Source organism: Selaginella moellendorffii, unplaced genomic scaffold (assembly GCF_000143415.4).
Source record: "Selaginella moellendorffii unplaced genomic scaffold, v1.0 SELMOscaffold_16, whole genome shotgun sequence".
Taxonomy (NCBI): domain Eukaryota; kingdom Viridiplantae; phylum Streptophyta; class Lycopodiopsida; order Selaginellales; family Selaginellaceae; genus Selaginella; species Selaginella moellendorffii.
The window spans coordinates 447,681-464,226 of NW_003314277.1; the positions used below are offsets into that span (position 1 = coordinate 447,681).

The 16,546-nt window shown below is 39.5% G+C and overlaps 4 protein-coding genes across 4 annotated transcripts; 3 read left to right on the forward strand and 1 right to left on the reverse strand.

The window, feature by feature from the left end:
* Nucleotides 1-10: 10 nt before the first annotated feature.
* On the reverse strand, nt 11-1,479 carry LOC9641596 (probable splicing factor 3A subunit 1). The gene is made up of 3 exons (XM_002971169.2): nt 1,456-1,479; nt 1,317-1,402; nt 11-1,252 (listed from the first exon to the last, which is right to left on the reverse strand). The coding sequence occupies exons 1-3, from the start codon at nt 1,477-1,479 to the stop codon at nt 22-24; spliced, it is 1,341 nt and encodes a 446-aa protein (XP_002971215.2). The 3' UTR covers nt 11-21.
* LOC9642319 (transmembrane protein 87B) lies at nt 1,467-3,570 on the forward strand. Its single transcript, XM_002970955.2, has 5 exons — nt 1,467-1,749; nt 2,046-2,970; nt 3,033-3,128; nt 3,187-3,323; nt 3,370-3,570. The coding sequence occupies exons 1-5, from the start codon at nt 1,565-1,567 to the stop codon at nt 3,539-3,541; spliced, it is 1,515 nt and encodes a 504-aa protein (XP_002971001.2). The 5' UTR covers nt 1,467-1,564; the 3' UTR covers nt 3,542-3,570.
* A 6,187-nt stretch (nt 3,571-9,757) lies between these two features.
* On the forward strand, nt 9,758-11,125 carry LOC9641597 (protein transport protein SEC13 homolog A). Its single transcript, XM_002970956.2, has 3 exons — nt 9,758-10,192; nt 10,428-10,967; nt 11,063-11,125. Exons 1-2 carry the CDS (start codon nt 9,758-9,760, stop codon nt 10,902-10,904), a joined length of 912 nt encoding a protein of 303 aa, XP_002971002.1. The 3' UTR covers nt 10,905-10,967; nt 11,063-11,125.
* A 181-nt stretch (nt 11,126-11,306) lies between these two features.
* LOC9641598 (L-gulonolactone oxidase 3) lies at nt 11,307-13,242 on the forward strand. The gene is made up of 2 exons (XM_002970957.2): nt 11,307-12,338; nt 12,393-13,242. Exons 1-2 carry the CDS (start codon nt 11,417-11,419, stop codon nt 13,208-13,210), a joined length of 1,740 nt encoding a protein of 579 aa, XP_002971003.2. The 5' UTR covers nt 11,307-11,416; the 3' UTR covers nt 13,211-13,242.
* Nucleotides 13,243-16,546: the final 3,304 nt, after the last annotated feature.

Consider the following 16,546-nt stretch of genomic DNA (forward strand, 5'->3'; position numbering starts at 1 on the left):
AACTTGGAAGTTGAATCCAGGTTACCATACTTTCATTCTCTTTAGCTCGGGTTCAAGTGAAAGTGGTGATGGTGGCTCCTCTTTCTTTTTCACACTCATCACAGCATTGGCCACTTCCTCCTCTGTGGTTCCAAACAGATCAGGCCTCGCCGGAGCCAAGCTCATGACGTTTCGCGCGATCTCCTCGTTGCTGGCAAGCGTGCCCAAGTTTCTCCGCTTGCTCATCATCCTTTCCTTCTCCTCCTTGAACTTGGGATGAATGAGCGAGATCCTCATGTGTTCCTCCATCTTGCTCACGGGTATCAACTCTGAAGTTATCGGAGAGATGACCGTCTTGGTATGCGCATACTTGTCGCCCGTCTCGATCATCTCCTCGGGCCTCTTCCAGTTCCTCACAATCGTCATCGGTGGCTCTTCGCCCGCCGGGACAATCACTTGGAAAAACTCCTCGGCATTTGCTCTCCGCTCGTCGGGGAAATGATCCTCAAGCAACGTGATATCCATCACCTCCTTGCGTCTGATCACGTCCATCTGCGTCATCGGAGACGGCAACGCAGCGTCCTCCTCGTCCACGAACTGGATCGTCTCCACCACCACAAACTCATGCCAGTCTATGCTGTTCATCCGCTCATCGTCTTCCTCGCCCTTGTCCCTCAACTCCTTTTGCGATTTCTCCCATTCGGCACGGTGGAGGCACCGCTCCAGGATAACGCTCTTGTCCAGCTCTCGCTTGAGCTTGTCGATCAGCGCCGTGGGAGCTTCCAGCAACTTGGAGTACGAGTGGCACAAGCCCGTGAAGATCTTGTGCAAGCTGCTCTCCGGTTTGAGGAAGCTAAACTGGAGGTTGTAGTGTTCCCTGCTTGCCAGTCCGGTAAGAAACTCGCTGCCATGTCTAGCCGCGAAGATCGCCGTGAGCTTGATGATGTCTACGTCCTTTGCAGAGAGACCCTCGGGGAAATCGAGAAGGAACTCCTCCGGCTCCGGCTCTTGCAGCTCCACCACCTTGGAAGGCTCGGTGCTCTGCAAATCTTGCAGGAGAGTATGAAACTTTCGCGAGGATGGATGATCCTCCAACGGCGGTGGCTTGGATTGAGCTTGCACAGCAGCTGTGATCGAAGATGGAGCGCCGGAGCTCTTCGCTTCCGAGACTTTGTGCTGGTAATACGCGTGGTAGGGATCGGAGGGTTTGAGGAAGCTGAACTTGAGGATCTGATTGTCAGCCGTGATCTTGCGCTCGAAGTCGACACCATTCCTGGCCACAAAGTGCGCCGTCTTATCGACGATACATCTGATGCCAGGGGGAGGATGGATCATACCTGGCTGTGATCTCGAAGCGATCGACGCTGCCGCCATTTGGAAATCCAATCGCGAAGAACCCTAGCCCAGAAAAAGGTTTATAAACCTATCCACTCTAGCATATTCTAAAGAATATTCTAGAGCAAGAATATTCCCTGCATAGAGGGGTTTTCGTGGTTCCATGGTGAGTGCTAGGGCCGCTGTTCCATGGGATTATTCGCACAGCTAGGGGCGATCCGCTGATCGCCTCGATCGACTGTTGCGGCAGATGGATCCCGCCAGGAGGCTGAGAATTCTCGCGGTCCTGAGCTGCTGCTGCTGCTGGATTTCGTTTTGTTGCGGATCTATCCATCGCTACCAGCTGAGCCCCTTCAAGCCGTGGGACAATGGCTACACTTTCTTCGGAGGCAGCGAGGGATTGTATGCGAGCGGGAAGTCTCCGTCACATATCAAGTAAGATTCCTTCGCCCAATTACTTCTAGTGGAAGCATAGATTAAGCTTCTTCTTTCCAAGCATTCATAGATCTAGAAACTCTTGCCTTTTTTTGTTTGCATTTCCATCGTTAGTGTTTCTTTCTAGCATCCATAGCTCATTGGTCTTTGAGGTCTACACCTAGATGTAGAAAAAAGGAAGTGTAGAAATAGTGTTTCATTCTTCTTTCCTCAGCATCCATAGCTCATTGGTTTGATCTTGAAGTTAGAAAGAGAAAGACATTGTCGCCAGTAGTTTAACCTTTCGATCTTCGCAGCTTCAACGTCCAGTTTAGACGAACTGTGGAGTCGGCTGCGAGGCACGAGACGATGGAGCACAGCACAGGTCTAGTCGAGGCACTCCTTTTCACGCTCGAGGATCGTGACTTCATCGGAGTCACAAACTCCACCGGCGAGAGGATGCTGTGCTGCACTCCCGAGGCCTCCAAGCTCTCGAATTGCCGCATTGGCGAGGTGATACTTCGCAAGCGTGAAAACGGCTGGCCGAAGACCTTCCAGACGTCCTTCCAAGGCAACAAGCTTGTAAACAGCTTCTCCGAGGACGTGAACGTGACCGAGACTGGGCTCTACACGCTCTACTTTGTCTTCTGCGAGCCACAGCTCCAAGGCTTGCAGATTCGCGGCAGAACGATATGGCAGAGTCCCACAGGCTTTCTTCCGGGGAGGATGGCGCCGCTCCTCAAGTTCTACGGCTACATGTCGCTCGCCTATCTCGTCCTGGGAGTGATCTGGTTCATCCAGTATGCGCGCTTCTGGAGAGATATCCTCCAGCTCCAGAACTGTATCAGCGTGGTGATCTTCCTGGGACACGCAGAGATGGCTTTGTGGTACTTCGACTACGCCAACTTCAATGCAACGGGGCGGAGGCCGATGGGGATCACCGCCTGGGCCGTGACCATCGGAGCCATGAGGAAGACGGTGTCTCGGCTCTTGGTGCTCATAGTTTCTATGGGATACGGGGTGGTGAAACCGACGCTGGGTGGGATCACGAGCAAGGTGTTGCTGTGCGGTGGGGCGTATTTCGTTGCGATCGAGACTTTGGAGCTGGCGGAGAACGTCCAACGAGTGGATGATTTTTCCAACAAGGAGAAGTTACTTCTGGTGCTTCCAGTTGCGATCATCGATGCGTTATTCATACTCTGGATTTTTTCCTCGCTGTCCAAGACTCTGGAAAGCCTACAGGTTCTTTCTCTCTTTTCTGTTTTCCTTCCTCTCGTTTTTGCTCTCAAGGTTTGGACTTACAGGCAAAGAAGCAAACCGCTAAACTGGAACTGTACAAGCGCTTCACCAATTTTCTTGCATTAGCAGTCATAGCATCAATAGTTTGGATTGGTTACGAGGTATGGCACGTAAGATAGCTTACAATCTCTGGAGGCTGACTCGAATTTTTATTTCCAGTTCTACTTAAAATCTACAGAGGCATACAACATCCAGTGGCAAAATGCGTGGGTGGTTTTAGCGTTTTGGATAGTTCTGTCTTATGTCATGCTCTGCGTGATTTGCTACCTATGGAAGCCATCACAAAACTCCACAAGGTAACAAGATCATGTTTGTGTTATGTTGACTTGAGATTTTTTAAAGGTATGCCTACTCGGAGGAACTTGGCGAAGACTGTGATCCCGAGGAAGCAATCCAGCTTACTAGCAATATGGATTCATCAAATGGTCGCTTGAACGGTTCTGTAGAGAAAAAGAACACTGAGATAGACGTCTTCACACTTGGAACAATTGGAGAAGAAGATAAACGAGACTAATGCAATTCAAAAAATCTTTGTTATTTTGATAATTTGCTCGTAGATTTTAGGATTAGCCAAATATAGTATTTTAAGGTTTTCTAGGAGATATTTAAATAATATTCTTGTTTTTATTCTTATTATGTCACCTTATAGATCCATGATCAGAGCTTGGAGGGACCAGAGAGACTTCTGAGGTTGTGAGGGGGAAGTGCATTAATTCCAATCGAAAAAAAGAAAATTTATACTTAAGACATGAAAGTTATTAATTTAAAGCATGAAGAAAAATAAATATTGAATATGAAGTGTAAACTCTTAATAATTTTTATTATTTTGTTAATAAAGCTCAATTTTATTATTGCACCTAAGAAGTATACTCCTACAATTGGAAGACCAGGAATTTTAAAATTTCAAGATATTACTAAAATAATTGCAGGGGTTAATGGTCTGCTATATAAACTTGATCATAATGGTAAATATCCTATAACTTATTCAGATGAAGATAGAATATTAACATCTAAAGGATATGTTGATTTGATAGTTAAAGTTAAAGATCAATGTTTACTCAAAGAAACAGTTACAGAAGTTGTAGGAAATAACATCAAACGTGGAATTGATCGACTTTTAGAACTTAGTAAAGATTATTTATATGAATCACTTTCAGACTATTTTGAAAAAGAAAGTCAAAATTATCTTATAAGATATAAACTAGATACTACATCAGACGAATTAACATATCAAAATAACATTACAAATTTTGACAATATAAATGGTTGTTATATTAGCATAAGTACTTTATTTTCTGATTCAACTTTACATGTTAATAATTTCTTAATATCTCAAAATGGTAAAAATATGTTATTGTTAGAATACAGTTGTAAATTAGTCTTATATTCATTAAACCAAAAAATTTGGGAATCAGAACTTAAATCAAATAGTTTTGGTAATTGTTTTCTAATTCTTCAGCAGGATGGCAATTTGGTTGTTTATTCTAATAAAAAGGCTTTATGGGCTACAGATAAATATTGTAATAACTGTAAATTGTCAACACTATTTTCTGTTCAAAATAACTGTAATTTAGTGGTCTACCTATCAAAGTTTCCTAATAATGTTTTATGGGCATCAGATAAATTATGTCTACATTAAATATAATAAAGATTAATCTTTAAATTTTAAATATATAGATTAAGGTTTATAATTTTAAATATAAAAAACATTATCAAGATTTACTGCTATTTTATAATAACTATTTTTTATAATATGTTTTATTTATATATTTCTGCTTTGTGAAAAATCTTTGTGTCATAAGGCTTATAAAATTTGATATCCTAATGGTTTAGTTATAAATGGGTTTGTTTTTGGCTTTTTTATAACTTATTATATTCAACTTAATTTTAATATTTCTATATTTATATGTAACAATAGCACAAAAGTTTTTTAAAAATAATTTGGATTTAAAATTAAATGTATATTTAATGTAATTCTTGATTATTAATATATAATTATTTTTTTTGTCCAATTATGATTTACTTTGGTTAATATTATATTAATCAGTTTTACAGCTTTCAATAAGTATTTATTAAAAGAGATAGTTGTGTTAGTTGTGTATTTTTATGTATATATAAACTATAAGGCCTGTAAATACATACATACATACATACATACATATATACATATATACATATATACATATATACATATATACATATATACATATATATATATATAGATATATATATATATATATATATATATATATATATATATATATATATATATATATATATATACATATATATATACATATATACATATATATATACATATATACATATATATATACATATATACATATATATATACATATATACATATATATATACATATATACATATATATATACATATATACATATATATATATATACATACATACATATATATATACATATATACATATATATATACATATATACATATATATATACATATATACATATATATATACATATATATAGATATATATATACATATATACATATATATATATATATATATATATATATATATATATATATATATATATATATATATATATATAGATATATATAACCTTGCTTATGTAATATGCTAATTAAAATACTATAGCATATTCTATCCATTATTGTATATAAGGTTATAAACCCCAATTAATATATCTATTATTATATCCCAAGCATTCATATTAGTGGAGGTGAAGGGCACTACAATTTATCCTTGGAAAGCAAAGTTTTTTAGTAGTGCTTTACTCTAGTATTCAAAATTGTACTTTTATTTTTATTCGTTTTTTTTCTTTTAGCTATTGTTGTGCTTAGATTTGTTCTTCCTTTTGATATTTATTACATTCATTAATCAAGAATTTTATCACTTAAGGCTACTAATATTGAGCTTTTGGTGTTGTTCTTTTAATATTTATTGCATTCATCAATCAAGGAGAATATCCCTTAAGGCTACTAATGTTCAGCTTTTTCGATGTTGTGGAGTGTGATTATATTAATATTGTGCCCATCTTTGGTGTATTATTGTCTCTAGCTTTCAAAAATATAATTACATGATTTCTTTTGTTTTTGGCGTTTTGCTCTATTGATATTAAATTTTGCCATCTTCTATTGATATGAAGTGTGATTATGAGCTCAAGTGGATTCTAGAGTGTGATGATAAATTTAATTATTATAGAAATAGTTTTAGAGATAAGTTAGAGATTTCACGGGGTAGGTGTCAATTTTTAAACTTTTGAATTTAGACTTCCTAAGAGGTCATCCAACCCAGTATTATTCAAACTTAAAAACTCTTAACCCTAAATATCCTAAAACCCTTAATCGATTGGAAAAAGGGTGTACTCTACTCTTTCCCTCTATTTGAATCTTTATAGATTATTTCTTGAATCATTTTCTTTAATTGTTTACACAATTCTTCAATTTTCCATTTAATCTTTTCTCTTTACTTTTTGCTCTTTTTTTAACTTTTTTTTTTATTTGAGCCACCTTATGTTTTTAATGTTTCTTCCTTATCTACAATGTTTTCTTCTTTAACACATCGATTATTTATTACTTTTATGATTCTCATTCTTAGCTTAGTGTTGAGTTGAGTGTTTTCTATCCTCTTTATACTACTCTAAATATTGAGTATAAATATGTGTATAAAGTTAAAAATTCTATTTTTGTTTTGTTTGCAAAGTTTTTGATTAGTTCTAATGTTAAGTATTCTTATATTCCAAAGGTTGAATCACTTTGGCCAAAATTCCAAGTTGAATATGTGTACCCATTTGTAAATATTATTTTGTTATTTTGCTTTACTGTTGCTACTAAGGAGTTTATATATTCCCTTGAGAGTATAGATTTTCTATTGATTTTCCTGTCTTAATTGGTTAATTGTGTATTGAGGAGGTTGAGCGATATGAATCTTTTGTTTATATTGTCGTAGCTGAAGTATTTTATGACATGAAGTCTTTTGTTTTCCAAACTTTGAGCATATGTCTTTTTTATTTCCTTATTTTTGTATTGATAGCTATTGAAAATTCCTTTTTTATCCACTTTTTCTTTTTTCATAATGACTCTTTCTCAATTTTTCTCACTTTCTCATTTTTGCTTTGACACTTCAAACTTTTTTTTCTTTAAAAGAGGGGGTAGAGGGGATGGACAATAATTCAACCCCAACAATAGAGTGAGGACAAGTAAATATGATAGTGGAGCAAAGATGAATGACATAGATTGTGGAGTGAGGATAAATATAACGAGTCCAAATGAAATAGCCCCAATATAGTAAAGCCAAACGAATGCAATAATAGAGTGAAAAGGAGTATAATAAGAGTTGGTGTTTCAAAATTTTTTTTCCTTCAAAGGGATAAAAAGGATGTAGAGGATAAATGGAGTGAATCCAACCTCCCATGTATAGTGCTAAACAAAGATGAAGGTTGATATTGACTAAAGGGAATACGTAAAGGCAAGTTCTATTTATGATCATGAGTTTGAGTTAATAGTTATTTCAAAAGATTATCAACGAATTGATTTAAAGGCAAAATGTATCATTTGTTGCAATAGCATTTTATGGATTATAATAGTTTTTAAAGTCTCTTTTTTTAATTCAAAGTTATGGGTTCAAAGTTAGTTTAAACATTTGGTAATTGTATACAGAGTTGTAATTAGTTCATTGAGATTCTATAATCAATTGATAGTTATCGCATGGCTTTAAGTTTTGTTTCAATCATGGTTGTCAACAACTACATTAGTGGTTATACATGCATGTGTACGACCATTGCCATAAAGAATAAAAATTAACTTCACCGCACGACATAAGTGTAGACAGCAATGTGTGGCAACAAGTCGAGCAATAAAAGATAAACTTAAACTTGTATCAACCAATACAGAGAAAATAATAGGAAACCTTTTGTTATAAAAATGAGCTTGGAAAGAAACACTTGATGAACTGGTGCTGAGTGAACCCCTTGATGATACTCCCGAAAGAAAGATGAAGGGGTCCCTAATTTATTCATGTAAAGTCCCTCTGTTACTCACATGACTCCTCGTTTCCCAGATACATCTTAGTGTCCAGACTTTCCACTACAACAACACCAACAAAACGTTATTGATACCAAGGTCTCCACCTAGGAAATGGAAGTTGCCAATTTGGAAAATGCCGACAACGCTGATAAATGTAATCAACTTCATTACACGCCTAGCAGCGAATATCATGGCCACAACCACGTCCTCGCCCTTGTCCTTGAACTCGAGCAATAGCAGCATCAACCTCTATTGGAATAGAACCATCGCCCATAAGAAGTGGAGTTGAAAGAAGTGCAGCGAAAAGTGGAAAATGCAACGTCTTATAATGTTGTGCCAAGCGAAAAGCATCGTCAAAGGTGGCTAGAGCAAGTGTATGCACAAGTTTAACAAGATCTTGACAAAGTGTTGACCACAACATTCCTAGCTTAATCTACTTTGACATATTTGGCTCTGCATGAAACAAGAAGCTTCAGAAACAAATGCCAAATTGCATCACTGACTCAGATGGCCCTTGACGAAGACAATGCGACTATTGGAAGGCATCATCACAATCATCAACATATCCGAATGCAAGTTTAAAGACATCCGGGAGAACACTCCAATCCCCACGAGTGGCTACATTCAAACCATTGTACCACTGCAACACCATCTTTTGGAGATACATGGGAAATTCATGCAAATGCCAAGTATCATCTCAAGAATGATATATAATAATCACCATGAAGTGATAGAACCAATGGTATACATCATCCCTAGGATTCCCATTAGGGAATTTCAACTAAATATGAGGATTGGCACCAAGAGTAGGAGGAGATGTACCATGTGTCATGAATACCACTATCAATTGAGTTTGGTTGTTCAATTGTAATCGCATCCAAAGTAAAAGGAGGAGGAGACTATTGCTTTGCCATGAAGATGAATGAAAATGAAAGAGCAAAAAAAGATAAATGAAAAAAAGCTAAAGGGAAAGGGAGATTTAAACAATACAAAAGCTAAATCTAAACTAAAATCCTAAAAATAAAAAAAAACAAAAGAAAGAAAATGGAAAATGCTAAATTTAGATAATGCAAAAGTTAGATCTAAACCAAAATTCAAAATCCAAGTAGTCCTTAAGGACAATCAAAAGTGCCCTTCATTTCCATTAATGTGAGTGTATGGAATATAAAAAGGGAATGCAAAAAATGTGCATATCAATTAGCTCAAAAACCCTCATATACAGAAGCAAGTGGTCCAGATTGAAATTAATTTGATGGTCACCAAAATCCCATTATGCTAATATTAGTATACGGCATTATAGCTATACACTTGAACCTCACACATCAAATAAAAAAGGGTTTAAACCCTAATTAATATATCTATTGAGCATTCACAAAACAAAAAGTTTATTTAATTTTTAATGTAATTTTCAACTTATTAAATATAAATTTTATTTTTTAAAAATTTATATTATCTAGATGTTTCATTAATATTTAATCTTATAAAGTTTTGTTATATATTTTTTATTATTCTTGTAAAGTAATTTGATTTAAAACAAAATATATATATATAATTAATAATAGTACTTTTCTTTAGAATTCATTTCCATATTTTTTATTTTTAAATAATATTATTATTTAAAAATATTTTGAAATTCTATAATGCACTCCTTTATAAAAATTGCTTTTAGGGAATCTAATTATTTAGGGTTCCTTGCGAGAATGGCAGAGGGAGGATCCCACTGCACCAATGACGCTGCTGTGGATTACTACGGCAAGAACATCGCGACGTGCTCGTCGGATGGAACGATCCAAGTCCGATCCATCGACAATCCCTCTGATCCCGGTGTGATTCTCACGGGGCACCAGCTCCCGGTATGGCAGGTTGCATGGGCACACCCTCGATTCGGCTCCATTCTCGCCTCCTGCTCCTTCGATCGCCGCGTGATCGTGTGGAAGGATTCCGGGAGGAATGGGCAGTGGTCGCAAATCCAGGTGTTTGAGGAGCACCAAGGGAGTGTGAATTCCATCGATTGGGCGCCTCACGAACTGGGCTTGATCCTCGCTTGCGGCTCGTCCGACTCGAGCATCTCGATCTTCACGGCCAAGCAAGGCAACGCGTCGGCTGCATGGGACAAGACGAAGATCGGCTCAGCTGTGAGTCCTTTCTTTAGATCTTAGTTTAGTTTTTCTTTGCTTGCATCACGTTGCTCTCTTTATTGTCATTGCATTGTTTTTGTTTGATCTTCTTGCTCTCTGTTCAAGTGTTCTTTATCTTTGTCAGCCGATTGATTGATTTCCTTGCTCTCCAAGCTACTGTAGAAAGTCGTTCCACAATTTAAAGCTTTCACGAGCTCTAACCATTCTTCTTTTTTTTTTTTTTTTGTCTTAGCACGAAGGTGGCGTCACTGCTGTTTCATGGGCTCCAGCACTGGCCCCAGGCGCTCTCGTCTCGTCGCAACCAGCGTCACACAACACCTATGTTTTCAAGCTCGTCTCTTGCGGCTGTGACAACACTGTCAAAGTCTGGAGGTTTAGCGATGGAAGCTGGAAGATGGACTGCTTCCCGCCGCTGTCCAAGCACAGCGACTGGGTGAGAGACGTTGCATGGGCACCAAACATTGGGCTCCCGAGAACTACCATGGCCAGCGCTTCGCAGGATGGGACGGTGATCATTTGGACCCAGGATCACTCGGAAGCTGGCAGCGATCAGTGGCAGGGGCGACTGCTCAACGATTTCAAGGTCCCGGTTTGGAGAGTTCGGTGGTCATCCGCTGGGAACGTTCTTGCCGTGACGGATGGAAGCAATGCCGTCAGCCTCTGGAAGGAAGTCGTGGATGGGAAATGGTCGCAAGTTACGGCTCTTTAGACAGTCAACATCACGAGGATTTTCCCTTCTTGCTTGGCGGCTTTGGATCGTGATCCAATTGAGGTAAGGTTCTCTTTGTTTTCTTTTTGTTACAAGTTTCGTGAAGAAATGATATTTCCAGCGATGTTGCACTGCTTACTTACATCTTTGGATCGCAGATGTTATCTCCTTCCTGGAATTGTTTCCTTTTAAATAAGATCCAGGTTTACTTTTTTATCTTTTCCTTTCCTTGTTTTTTCTTTTTGGTTTTGTTTACAGACGGATATCAGTACTTGTTGTGAAGAGTTCCGTAATGAATGGAACGAAATGCCGCCAGTTTGTAGAAGAAAGTCGTAGATGGTGGCAATTTACAGGTCTCTAAACGAATAGTGGATACACGAACACGCCAGGTAATGGTTCTTATCAAGCTCATGCTTGACTTGGTGTGCGACATTGGTGTTTCTACTTAAGTGAGAGTCTCGAGTTTCACCTTTGATTGTCTCGTGTAGATCAGCTCTGCTCGTTCAAAGAGAATGGGACTTTTCACTTTCTCTAGCATGCTCACTCTCTCGATTGTTTTCTTTGCAGATGTTCTTGCGCTACCTCCGCCAGCAGTAACTTGCAGATCTGGAAACTCAAACTGCACGATCTCTGGAACTTACGGGACATGGCCCGATCGATCCACTTGCAAGGCTGCTCAAGTTTTCTATCCGGCGAGCGAGCAGCAGATCGTCGACGCCGTAGCATTTGGAGTCCGAAACAACATGAAGATGAAAGTCGTGACGAGGCTGTCGCACAGCATACCGAAGCTCGTGTGTCCCGGAGGCGATCAAGGACTCGTGATCAGCACGAAGAACTACAGCAGCGGCATTGTCATCGACAGGGAAGCCATGACGGTCACGGTTGACAGTGGTGTGGAGCTTCGCAACTTTGTGGACACCCTCGCAAGTTCCCAGCTCGCTTTTCCACAATCTTCATACTGGAGCGGCGTCACGATCGGTGGCCTCCTCAGCACCGGTGCTCACGGAAGTTCTCTTCGAGATCTGGGAAGTGCTGTTCACGAGTACGTGACGAGCATCAGGCTCGTGGTTCCGGCATCGCCAGCAGAGGGATACGCGAAAGTTTTAACTTTCACCCAAGCTAGCGAAGATCTGGACGCGGTCAAGGTTTCTCTCGGAGTTCTGGGCGTGCTGTCCAAGATCACACTCAAGGTGGAGCCGATGTTTAAGAGGTCCGTGACCAACACCATGAGGTCGGACAGCGATCTGGAGGATCAAGTCGCCACTTTTGCAAATGGTAACGATTATGGTGACATAACTTGGTATCCTTCCATGAACCAGGCGGTCTACCGGATCGATCAACGGGTTCCAAGCATTGTTCCCGGAAATGGAGTGAACGATTTCATCGGCTTCCAGCCGACAGCAGTGTTAATCTCTCAAGCTACGAGAACTACAGGTAATTTGTTGTTCTTTATAGCTCTTTTGACTTTGTCTTTGTTTGCTGCGATAGAAAGAGTTTTTGAGTTCACGAGAGACACGCAAGGTACGTGTAACAGAGCTCGGCTACAGGCATTCACGCTCTGGACGACTGGCTACGGGCTCAAGAACAACGGCGTTCTCTTCACTGGTTATCCGCTGATTGGAAACCAGAACAGGATACAAACCTCAGGAACTTGCTACAACTCTTCCAGCTCGCTCTTCACTTGCCCATGGGATCCCAGCATCGATGGCTTGTTCTTCCACCAGACAACCATCTCGATCGCCCTCGAAAGATCCAGGGACTTCATACTCGACGTGAAGAGGCTGAGAAACGCGACTTCGAACGGTCTGTGCGGTCCCGACGGCTACAGTGGATTTCTAATGCGCTACGTGAAGAAATCCAGCGCTTACTTGGGAAAGCCCGAGGATTCCGTGGACATCGACGTCACTTACTATCGAGCGGATGACGCAAACACTCCGAGGCTCAACGAAGACGTCCTCGAAGAGCTCGAGCAAATGGCCGTTTTCAAGTACCAGGGAACTCCACACTGGGGGAAGAACCGCAACGTTGCCTTCGTCAACGCTTCCAGAAAGTATCCAAACCTTCCAAAGTTTTTGGATGCGAAGAAGAGGCTGGATCCCAATGCCTTGTTCTCGAGCGAGTGGTCGGATCTGGTTCTCGGAGTGACGACCGCTGGATTGACCAGCGACAAGGATCACTGCGCTCTAGAGGGTCTTTGCATTTGCTCCAGCGATCGACATTGTGCTCCGGAGAGGGGCTACTTTTGCCGGCCAGGACGAGTGTTCCAGCAAGCCAGAGTGTGTCGCTTCGAAGAACGTCTTGTTTAAGAAAAAGTAATAAAAAAATGAACGATTCCCTAGATCGGTTTGCAAGTTTCTGGGACGGAAAAATGTCTGCGCTTGCATAAGATGGCTTTGTGGTACTTCGACTCCTTTGATGCTTGCTAAATTTTCGTCTTGGTGCTCATAGTTATGGGTGTCCTGAATTTGCTCGATCACCACTGAGCCTAGCAGCATCGCTCGAGTGATTGATTGCTGGACTGCTGTCCCTATGTCCCGGGATACTGGGTGGTGAAGCCAGATCATGATCAAGGTCTTGCATTTTCTTGTGACTGAGACTTTGGAGCTGGCAGAGAATGTCCAACAAGTGCATAGTTTTCTTTTTCGAACAAGGAGAAGTTACGTTGAGTTCCACGACTTCTGGATTTTTTTCCTCGCTGTCTGCAGGGTCTTTCTCATTTTATTCTCCCTCGTTTTTCCTCTTATAGTTTGGGATTTAAAGGCAAAGAAACAAGCTACTAATCTAGTGCTGTAGAAGCACCAATGCTCTTGAATTTAGCATGAATAGTTTGGTCACAAGGAGGAGGCTGATTTGAATTTGTTAAATCTGTGCATGACTTTAAAGGTGTAGCACCTTGGATTAATCTTGTGTTTATAAACTATAAACTTATAATTTATAAACATAGATGGCTATATAAAATACTTATGGTGGTAGCAATGGTAATGTAATATCATGTTAGTCACTTTTCTTTTTCTCTAACATCAATTTTTTTTCACAAGAACAAGAATACACTTTGAAAACTCTAATGTTTCTGGATGGTGTTGAGGGAAGATAAATAAGCATCCATAAATACATCTTTAGTTTTATAGGGCATCCAAATGAATAACATAGAATAATTAATTTATAGAATGGAAAGATTCGTAAATTTAATATGGAAATAGAGGGAAGATAAATAAAGTGATTTGTGAAAGGTATATCTTTATAAAGTATTTATTTATAAAATTATTTTAATATTGTAAATGCTTGGAATATGGAAAAGGAATACAGAAAATGTGCATATGAATTAACTCATATAAGAGCGAGTGGTCCGGATTGAAACCAATCCAATAGCTACCAAAATCCCATTACACTAATATTAGTATACGGCATTGTAGCCATACATTTGGCACTCACATCATTCCCTCATCTTGAAATAATAGAAGACCATTAGGGTTCTTTTGTAGATGGGCCGGGATCTGGAGGAACATCAGGAGGAGCTATTGGCAGATCTGTAGGTGGTATTAACTACTTCTGATCCCTTTGTATAAAGCATTTTAACTGTTGCATATGCACAAACTTTGGAGGATTGGTTTGCTAGACGTCATGCTAAACCTCATAAACTTGTGGTCCAACTTGCTACAATACCTGACACGGTCCTTTCCACTAAGCAAGGAACCCTTTAAATAAACCACATACCATAAGATGGGGAAAACGGACTAACATCAAATCATTCACTTTGTACTCCGCAGGTGGATGATAATGGGAGTTGTAGTGCCGTTGTTGTCCCACTTGTACACGGCCTAAGTGTTCGGCAGACCTTGCTCGAACAAGTGGAAGAATGCTTGTCAAATATTGATCCTATGACCTAGCATCGATAACTTGTGGCAATCGCAAAGGTAAACCCAGCTCCGTTGATAATATTAGATCATGACCATAAAAGAGTTTATATGGTGAAACACCAACAGAACTCTACACCCCTGTGACATATGCATACCAAAGAGATAGCAAATAACCATCCCAATCTGAATGCTGAAAGTTCACATACTTCGCGATCATCCCTTTGAATGTCTGAACGAGCCATTTCACCAGACAATTTGATTGTGGATGATAAGCACTCATGAAAGTGTGGCGTATTCCCAACCTAGACGTCAAAACATGAAATGCCTCAGCTATAAATGTAGGACCATTATCCAAAAGAATCCATTCTGGACAAAAATGCTGGAACACCATTCGATTAAAGAGGAAGTATCTAATAACAGTGCAGATGCACTAGCAAGAGCACTAACTTCCACCCAATGAGTCAAGTAGTCAAAAATAATAATAACATACTCATTGCCAACAGTCGATCGTGGAAAAGGTCCCATAAAATCAAATGCCACCAACTCAAACGGATGGGAAACTGCAATTGACTCCAACCGTTCTTCCACGGCATGAAGGGGAATATTATAAGTTTGGCACCAAACGCAGCTATGCACATACTAGATAATATCACATTGCATCTCCAACTAATAAAAAGACCTGCGCAACTTCTCAGTTGCACGACGATGTCCCATATACCCATCTAGAACAGGAGAATCATAGTAGACATAGAGAAACCGCAAAATAAACACAGAAGGCACCACCAGCCATAAATAATCATCAGGATCCATCCCCACAAAATAAAGAAGGCCATTTTCAAGGCGATATTGAGAATGTAAATGCCGGAAAGGCAAGTCGTCAGTAAATGATGCAGAATTCTCAAACCCATCGCGAAGCCTTCGAATCCACGGCTCAATCTTTTGAGCCTCACAAACCTCATCAAAAGAAGGTAAATCTTGTTCTACGCCTTGTGGACATTAAACGTCAAGTACAATAACGCCGACGGCACAAAATCCTTGTTTAGAAAATCCATAGATGCTGGAACAATAGACTCATTAAAAACATGAGAAGAGAGTGGAGAAGGAAGAGGAGCTTGAGAAAGGGCATCAGCATCAGCCATAGAACTCCCTAGGCGATGAATAACATCAAAATCATATATTTGAAGCTTCAAAGCCCACCGAATAATACAACCAACTAGGTTCTTCCGCTTTAATAATAAAGTAACGATAGCATGGTCACATTCAAGTAATGTCCAAGAACCATGTAGATATGCATGAAGTTTCTCGAAACCCTAAACTGTTACTAAACACTCATTCTCTATTGTGGAGTAGTTCATCTTTGCTGGTTGTAATGTACGGTTTATATATGTAATAGGATGGTGCTGACCAGGCACACTCGAGCTCTTTTGCATCAACACACCTCCAAAACTAATGATAGAAGCATCCACGCACAAAATAAAAGGTGGAGTGTAATTAGGATATGCCACAACCAGAGGAATTGTCAATAGCTCTTTGAAATCCATGAACGCCCACTCACAATTTGGAGACCAAATGAAAGATGATGTTGATGACTTCAACAACGTTTGTAACAGTGTAGTGCAATAAAAAAGATGATCCACAAAACAACCGAAATACTGCACCTTGCCCAGGAAGCACTGCACATCATTCACACACTTCAGAGTAGGGAACTTTAGAACAACCATAAATTTGTCAAGATCAACTTGCAAACCCTCACGAGAAATATGGTACCCAAGATAAGTCATGTCT

Coding starts and splice junctions, on each gene's coding strand:
- LOC9642319 (XM_002970955.2), top strand. CDS start 1,565: ATGGATCCCGCCAGGAGGCTGAGAATTCTCGCGGTCCTGAGCTGCTGC. Junction 1,750..2,045: donor AAGTCTCCGTCACATATCAA/GTAAGATTCCTT, acceptor CGATCTTCGCAG/CTTCAACGTCCAGTTTAGAC. Junction 2,971..3,032: donor AGACTCTGGAAAGCCTACAG/GTTCTTTCTCTC, acceptor TTGGACTTACAG/GCAAAGAAGCAAACCGCTAA.
- LOC9641598 (XM_002970957.2), top strand. CDS start 11,417: ATGGGACTTTTCACTTTCTCTAGCATGCTCACTCTCTCGATTGTTTTC. Junction 12,339..12,392: donor TCAAGCTACGAGAACTACAG/GTAATTTGTTGT, acceptor TTGCTGCGATAG/AAAGAGTTTTTGAGTTCACG.
- LOC9641597 (XM_002970956.2), top strand. CDS start 9,758: ATGGCAGAGGGAGGATCCCACTGCACCAATGACGCTGCTGTGGATTAC. Junction 10,193..10,427: donor AGACGAAGATCGGCTCAGCT/GTGAGTCCTTTC, acceptor TTTTTGTCTTAG/CACGAAGGTGGCGTCACTGC.
- LOC9641596 (XM_002971169.2), bottom strand. CDS start 1,479: ATGGAACCACGAAAACCCCTCTAT. Junction 1,403..1,455: donor AACCACGAAAACCCCTCTAT/GCAGGGAATATT, acceptor TAGAGTGGATAG/GTTTATAAACCTTTTTCTGG. Junction 1,253..1,316: donor CGCTTCGAGATCACAGCCAG/GTATGATCCATC, acceptor CTTTGTGGCCAG/GAATGGTGTCGACTTCGAGC.